General features: G+C 32.8%; 1 protein-coding gene across 1 annotated transcript; it reads right to left on the reverse strand.

Moving 5' to 3' along the window:
* Positions 1 to 4889: 4889 nt before the first annotated feature.
* Positions 4890 to 8644, reverse strand: LOC134707838 (uncharacterized). The gene is made up of 2 exons (XM_063567919.1): positions 8555 to 8644; positions 4890 to 5323 (listed from the first exon to the last, which is right to left on the reverse strand). The coding sequence occupies exons 1-2, from the start codon at positions 8570 to 8572 to the stop codon at positions 4943 to 4945; spliced, it is 399 nt and encodes a 132-aa protein (XP_063423989.1). The 5' UTR covers positions 8573 to 8644; the 3' UTR covers positions 4890 to 4942.
* Positions 8645 to 8902: the final 258 nt, after the last annotated feature.

An 8902-nucleotide genomic window follows, 5' to 3' on the forward strand; every position in this document is an offset into this window, starting at 1 on the left:
GTGTTAAATGCACTTTTTGGCTAATAACTCAAAAACCAAAGCATTTAGAGCAAATCTGGCTTAGCAAAATTGTTTATCAGGTGGAGATCTATCTGCTGTGAAATTTTCAAATGGATCGGACAATCTGTTGTAAGGTTGCTGCCCCTGAATTTTTTTATTTTGAATACTATTATTGATAGAGATAAACTGTAAACAGCAATAATGTACAGCAAAGTGATACCTTATAATATGTCAACCATATACTAACCCGTTCTATATAGAAATGTTTATTTAGTTGTCCTTCCTTACAATTTTATGAATATAAAATAACAATGCTGAAGCACCCGATGTCTTCATCAATATGTCAAACATATAAATACATATTTGATGTCATTGAGTGGACTGAAGTAATGAACTCAACTATTAATTTATTCATTGAGAACATCAGTGTAGTATAAATCATAACATGCCATTCATCAGTATTCCTTGCACTTAGATAATAAATCTAAAATTGCTAAGAAATAAATGTATTTACTCAAATAGTTCGCGTGTAGACAACAAGTGAAACAAATACCACGAAAACAAAGTGTTTGTGACCGATATCAAGATGATAAATCATTTTGAACGATGTTAGTTGACGTTGAGAATAAGTTCATAGAGCAAATGAATTATGTATATTCAATTTGAGGTGCTCTCTTTATCAAGCAATCTTCCTTTGTTATTATGGGACTAAGTTAGTACCTTAACTGCAATGACCTTTTTTTTCACTTAACAACTTATCTGACTATTGTTTCTATCTTCACAAATCGACAAACGTCGCAAGTAATATGACAAAAAGGATATACAGGGAAGGGTCAATGAGACAGCACTCTATCAACGCACGAGAACCAATGCAGACTTATTTTGTTTTTTTCAAATGGAGATGTGTGTCGAATTGACATAACAGATGTAAAAGTTCAGATTGCTATTTATCTTTGCTGTAAGAAATGATTTGGCGTTATATAACATAAGAAGAAGTAGTTGGCATGAAATAACCAGATCTTAAAAGTGGACCACTGGCACGAAAATACAAACTTGGTCATCAATACATATTGTTGTGCTGATATTTAGAGTGATTATGAATAAAATGCATGTTTAAATCAGTGTTTCACCTTCAATGGATAGATCTATCGTAGAGTTGTCACTTTTATTTAGATGAAATTATGTGGCTGTATCTTCCGATCCTATACGATAAATATTTATTTTATCTGTAATCTATTCCATCCTATACCTAATATTTTATATTATATTTATATTTGAGATCACCCCTAGTTTTAGGTGGGGTTCGTGTTGTTTATTCTTTAGTTTTCTATGTTGTGTCATGTGTACTATTGTTTTTCTGTTTGTCTTTTTCATTTTTAGCCATGGCGTTGTCAGTTTGTTTTAGATTTACGAGTTTGACTGTCCCTTTGGTATCTTTCGTCCCTCTTTTTTTATACTGTGTTGCAACACTAGATTCTTCTGACGAGGAAAGGTTACACTTGGCCACCGAAAGCTGAATTTTTTGTTCAGTCTATGTGGCTATGTGGTCTAGAGCGCTGGACACATGTGCAGGTAGTGTTATTCGATATATCAATACCATGAGTTCGAATCCATGCGATGGAAAAACAAAAAAATGCAGATTTAACATGGTTATGCTGAGATTTGGAGTGATTATGTAAATATATTTATAAAATGTATAAAGTCACATGACGTTGTAACGGTCAAGTGATTGTTTACTACAAATTCGTGTGTGTTTTTATATCAAGCAAATGGTGTGTGTTTACGTTCAATTTTATTGGAAGACGTATACCCGTTATGCCGGTTTTACGGGTATATGCCCTCATGATTTTCGTTAAAAGCATGATGTATTACTTGAGGGATTAGTTTGAGAAAATTTAGTTATTCGAAGTTTGCCTATAGTTCAACGTAACAGCATTCTTTATAGTGTTTAACCCCCCCTTTTTTTTATGAAATGGTTATCGTTAATGGGAGTATATGCGTATATTACATTATAATAATACGAATGTTTCCTCTTTTGAAGATAGTTTTTGATTGTAACTGTGTTACTGTATATTACTTTTGTATTTTTGTATGATTGGATTGGTAGTGGGCCTGAATTTAAGGTGAAGGACTTTAGTTTGGGAAGGCTGCTACAGCCGTAGGCACACTTATCCTATTTATGTGTAGAGGCTTATAATGCACGAAAAGTTGTATGAATAAATTTTAAATCCATTCATCATGTTAATCCTTATTATATCAGAGGCTTTATTCTTATGAGATACAATGTAGTTTCAATATATTAGTTGTGTTTGATAATTAAATGAGAAAATAAGGATAAAAGTAACTGAATAATTATATATATTAAACTTAATTACTTATCCGGAAATATTAAATTTTACTGCAGAAGACTAAGAGCATAATTTGATTGGACGCCATCGATTTTTCAGACGCACTTCTGTACCAATTTTGAACCGAGAACAGAAATAATCCCTTCACCCTTTTCATGTTGAAGTGCTGCGGTTACCCCGAAGGAAAAGCTCTTGACGTGTAAAAAACTGTTGTTAAATTGTTTTCGTGCTCAATATCACCCCCATATGTGAGTGGGCGGAATATTTTACCCATTAATAGATGAATGGGGGTCACATTTCAGCCGCACTTGTGTTCCCATTTTTTATCCGAAGTGATCCACCACCCTTTATGGTATACTTTTTGCTGAGTAGACCATTATCCTTGCAGACAAATCGAAATGATAAGGGCCCGTAAATTTCCGCTATTTTCCCCAAATATATTTGGCAACATGTTCCACCGAACAATATTTTGTATACACTTTAACATTAATCCTCGATCTGCACCTGATTTCTGGTGTTTGCGTGCTTAGAACCACACCATATAAGTGGGCTGAAAATTTATGCATTACTTTATGAATGGAGTGGGTCACATTCCAACTGCACTTTGGTACCCATTTTAACTGAAAATTGGAGTAATCCCCCACCCTTAACATGTTTCATTGATGCGGTTCCCCGGAAGAAAAAGCTCTGCGCGTGTAAAAATATGTTGTTAAATTGATAGGAGCGTCAATATTAACGCATCTGCTACGAAATGAAATTTAATTTTGACGGACACACGTGAAATAATTGAAATAACCGAGGATGAATCTCCAATCAGCGTCCCGTATATAGACACATGGAAATGTTACCTTCAGAAATACATGACGGTGAATCGCCTAAACAAGAGATGCTTGGGAAAGTTCAATGACACTTTTTAATTGTTGTGGAATAGAGAGTAGATGTGCTGTTTAGTGGTTCAGATTTTATCTTACATCAAAGGAATGTATATCAAAAAGTGTAAGGTCAATATTTGCCGTATCTGCTACGAAACAAGATTTAATTTTGCCGGGCAGAAGTGCAATGACGGAAATGATTTCACATAATTTTTAACACTTTTTGAAAATCCAGTCTTACCTGTATATTAAATATCTGTGTAAATATTTGATTAAGCATCTACAACATAACTGACGAAAATACCTGTACAGAACAGATGGCATGTAAATTTCAGAGCCAAATGTCGTCAAGGACAGTCGATCCGAACTTTTAACCCCAAAACTTCTTGAAATGAACACGATTTTAACCCCAAAACATCTTTTACAATTATTATCTAATTCATATATCTTAATTAACATGACCTAGGTACAACAATTGAACTCTGTATATAAATAAAAAAAAAAATATATATATATATATATATATTATATGTTATCTGTTTCTATTAGTTTGTATTTTCTGTTTTTTCTTCCATTTCATATACGGTACTAGCATTAGCTGATTTGTCCTGTAATCTCTATTTTTAGAAGTGACGACTTAACAAATACTCTTGTTTAACGTTGAGCCTGAATACCTTAGACAGCAAGCTATTATGGTTGGTATAGTGGTGTCTGCATTTTTTTTTTTAAATCTGCATTTTTTATAATAGACTTTAATTCTTCAGTGGTATACAATGTTCTTGTAAGTTTGGCTGCTAAGGAAGACCTGGAACGACTCCCCTCCAATATGAGGGTTTTGACAGCAAGGGGAATGTAAACACCACTAGTTGGTACTAGTTCAATCATCTTCTTTTCCCTGGCTGTCTCTGCATCTATAATGCCACCCGTCTTTAAAGTTTCTTTTAGTTTGTATTTTTTCAGCTCCTCCTTGTATGGACAGGTTTCACAAACACATCCCGACTCTTACAGGAATCTTCCTCATCTAAAGAGATCATGCTCATATTTATGTCCTCATCATCTTTCTCATCAGATACTTCCTCATTATCACTATCAAATGGATTCTGAATAATAAGCGCTTACTGTCGGTTGGATAAATCTTTAAGATCTGATTTGATCTTTTTCTTTTAATTACTAGCATCAGTTGTTTTCTTTACTTTGGGGCCTTAGGTCCATTTTATTTCATCTGATTTTCTATGGTGTTCTGTTGTTGAATCAGATATCCCAGACTTCTTTCGGCGATTAAAATATAGATTCTTACATTGGTACCAGTGGATTATCGGATTCATCAAATCGAGATAGTTAAATTATTGAGATCGAATAAATCCGATAATGCACGTGTAACACTGTAAGAATCTGTTTCTCTAATGATTATAAAAAAATCCAATTTTAGAAACAAAATTTTCCTTCAAGGGCCTCAAAATTTCTGATTTTTACGTCATACATTAACGAAATTGATGAGAAAACACTTCATTTACGCATTTTAGGAATAAATGAGTGTAAGTATAAATTTAACAAATTTAAACAAAAAACTTGTAATAAGTTGAAACTAAATTTATATATATGATAGTAGAAAACGTTACAATCATATCTCTAGCTAGAACTATTTTTGGCGTAGTAAAGTTCACAAGTTGTAAATTTCAAAGTTACATCGACACAAGTTCAATGGTAGACTTGACTGAGTTATTATCCCTGGGAACTGTCACTCTCTATAACATTACGACGACGTTTGGTTGTTTGAGGCGACGGTGACAACGACGGTAAGTTTGACATGTTAATGGTAAATATCCCTCCATAGAATGCTCCTCCAAATAGACAACTTAGATTCGTTGGCGCGCCCGCTAAATTTCCAAAAGAAACTTGTTTTTCTGAGACCGCTGTTTTCTGTACATTTTGAAATTCGTTCTGCCCAACCGGGTTATTGTTAATTGTGACCATTCTTTTAGTTTGTAACGATTGCATATTTTCATTTTTATCCGCCAAGATGGTCCTCGAAATTTCATGATGTTTCTTTGAATTTAGTTTGAAATAGGTGGAAATACTCTGGATGTTTTTGTGTTCAGATATCTGAAAGAAATGAAAAGATAATCATTAAAAGACAACTATTGAAGGTTCTGTACTTGAAAAACTTAGATGTTCAGGTTTGATTTGTGTTTTGTCATATAAAATTCATCCAGAAAGTGTTTTAAAACCTCTCGTAAAATGTCAACGTTATAGGGCACATTCCAAATCTATATCATCAGAGACTATGTAAATATTAAAGTTTATGAATTATATTATATAATATGTCTCTGTTATCATAAATGAAACACGAAGCATGTGGGTTGGTGTATTTTGTCGTTCGAGATTTGTGATATAATTTTTTTTTTTTGTAAATTGTTTTTAATTTAAATAAGGCCGTAATTTTTCATTTGAATCTTTGCCAATTTTTTTTTTATGTCTGGACCATGTTTTAAATAATGGTTGGCTGTATGGTTTTGATTCTTCTCATCGTTGGAGGTTGTACGATTGACTATAATATAGATTCTTATATTGATTCCAGTGGATTATCGGATTTATCCAATCGAGATAGTTAAATGGTTGAATTTTAAAGTCAGAGCCATGGATTGCTATCTCGTTAATATCATACCGCCTCTATTTTTTCCCCTGCAAACGGCCAACTATTGTACACATAATGGGTACACAGATAAATTTTTGCTTTATTTACAACATGTACAAATAAAGTCTTCTGTTTATCTTGCCCGCTTCAAATAGGACCATGTTGATCAAGCAGTTATATGGATATTTTTTTGTGGTCAACAGTATATTTTGGGGTTCTCACGGTCCCCATTTCGTTTCAAGTTATTTGTATTCAGAGGCGATGAATTGGATTCAATCAATTAACACTAAAGTACTTGTCGGAAACATTCCGGAAAAAAACATTATCTGCACATGTATTCATGTAAACGATGGAAAAGTTTAACCATCCTTGCTTTTAGTGTTTTTAAAATGGTATAAATAAATTTTATATTTACCAACAATGTACATGATGTACATGTGTATTGTATATATTTCATGTATTTATGTTACTGAATTTTATTGTATATTGATGTGTAGAAATATTAACTTCAATCTAATTCATGACCAATATATAACGAGATTCAAGGTCTAATCACTTGGATACCACTAAAGTAGACCACAAAGAAGACAAATTTATCGTTTAATACCTAATGCAGATGTCACTAAAAAAATAGTAGATCTATCAGCAAATTATGTATTTGCAGTAGTAATGGAGGGGGAGGCGAAATAACACAAAGAAACAACTTCACCACCAGAATACAAAGATACAGTACCACAGTGAAACATCCCTAAGATCTATATATTATAGATATCATGGCCTGTTTGATAGTTCCATTGGTTGCCGTTGGATGTTTTCTGCTCTTTTGTCGGCTTGTTCTCTGTTTGACACATCCCCATTTTCATTCTCAACTTTTATAGAATACTTTATTTGCAACTGTATAATCAAATGATGATCGGAATAAGGCATTTACCATACGTATGACTTGTACGATGTTGCACTCACTCTTTTATGTGTTAACACTAATTGAATAAACAGAGAGACTTTTTATTGAATAGCTTTATATAGATGTTCTTCGTTGTTAATTTACGTAGATATACTAACCCTTTTTATGAAATTATTAAAATCATAGTCCAGATTTACTGATTTCTTAAGACTAAACTGAAGCACCCGATGTCTTCATCAATGTGTCAAAAATATAAAGACATATTTGAAGTCATTGAATAGACAGTGCATTAATTAACTCCAACTTTTTCATTTATCAAAAAATACTATTCATTATTGAACTTAGAAAACAAATATGAAATTGCAAAGACATAGTTTATGATATTTTGTTTGCAGAAAAAGAATGAAACAGCTATATGACAATAACAAAAACTTTTTGTGACCGATATCGATAAATTATTTTGAACGATGGTTTGTGACGTAGAGATTAAGAACCGAGGGCAAATAAAACAATTCAATTGTATGCACTTTATCAATCAATCCTCCTTTAGTATATTGAGATTCAGTTAGTATCTTTACAGTAATATTTTTTTGTAGTAACATCTACCATGACCAGTGTTTTAATGTTCACTTAATATGTTAAAAGGATATAAAGGAAGAGGTCAATGTGACATAGATTTCACAACACACGCTAACCAAATTAGAATGTTGGTATCTACTCAGTTTTATTCGTTAATGGTTAGTGTCCTTGTTTTTTTTCTTGAAGAATGGAGACGAGTGTCATATTGACATGAAAGTGGTAAAGTTCGGATTGATATTTGTCTATGCAGGTTGCTGAACTTATACAAGACTGCATGTAACATATCAGAGAAAAAAGTTTTGATCGAATTTGTTTGTTTTTCGAATTTTTGATCGGATTCTGTATTATAACTTTAAAAAAAACATTGAATAATAAGTCAAACTAGTCAACTTCTATTAATAGTAGAATGCCTTTCCTTTGTTTAATCGAGAATCGATAACCAATGACTTCAACCTTGCAGACAATTTAAAAGACTTAAACACGAACCATGCACATGCATGATTTTACTGTTTTGGATTCGAGCGTCATTGATGAGTCTTAAGACGAAACGCGCGTCTGGCGTATCTATAATACTAAAATTACGAGGTCCAATTTGTCAGCCGTCATCACGTAAAAACGACGATTCACAGAATTCAATTTTATATATAACTAATATAGTATAAAGGTGTAGATTAAAAATTACACCACTCCAGACCCTTTTGTTTTCCACGTAATTGATATTGCCAATAATTAAGAAGTTCCGGGTCGAGTACGATACCGATACCAATATTATATTCACCTGTTACCTATTACCTTATCTGTACGTTCCGCATCTAACGGGCGCACCACCAAACGGTGTATTCAGGATAAATATGCTATATATATACACGGGTCATAATCACAGGGTTATACTTTAATTCGGTCTCGGACCCGTGATATCACGGGTGCGTTCTAGTATACTAAATTTAGTCCTGGTATCTATGATGAGTTTATATACAGTTGACAAGTCAGTATGCCAAATATTGGAATAGTATTTTAATATAATCAAATCATTATTTTTGCAAGATTTCGAGGTCAATACATTGTGTTGAAGACTATGGGAACCACTATATATCTTCAGAAGGTGTTGGCTATTTTTATTTAGTTATCAATTAAAATATTGTTTTCAAAATTCATCACTTATAAAGGTATATGGAAAATCTGGATTCAGAATTAAAAAAAATATCATCTATCTTACCACATTTTTCTTCTCCATCAATTATGGGATCACAGTATTCTTGTTATCAAAACAAACATACCTCCCTTTTTTAAATCAATGGTGGTTCCCTAGTGAAATATATTTCTGGAACAATTGACATATATCTATAATGATGTATACGTGTTGTCCTTGCTTGTAAAGGTTACTATTCAGTTTAAATCGTATCATTAGTTACAGCTCGATAAAGTTGGCGCACATTTGTGTCATATAGATAATTTGATTGTCGCCAACTCTGTTGGAGAGATATTTGATTATTAAATATAAACAACTCGGTCATTTGGTACTAATATGCAAACGGTTGTGAAAGGATGTTCGCTACTCTGCTTA

This window comes from Mytilus trossulus, chromosome 1 (genome assembly GCF_036588685.1).
Source record: "Mytilus trossulus isolate FHL-02 chromosome 1, PNRI_Mtr1.1.1.hap1, whole genome shotgun sequence".
Taxonomy (NCBI): domain Eukaryota; kingdom Metazoa; phylum Mollusca; class Bivalvia; order Mytilida; family Mytilidae; genus Mytilus; species Mytilus trossulus.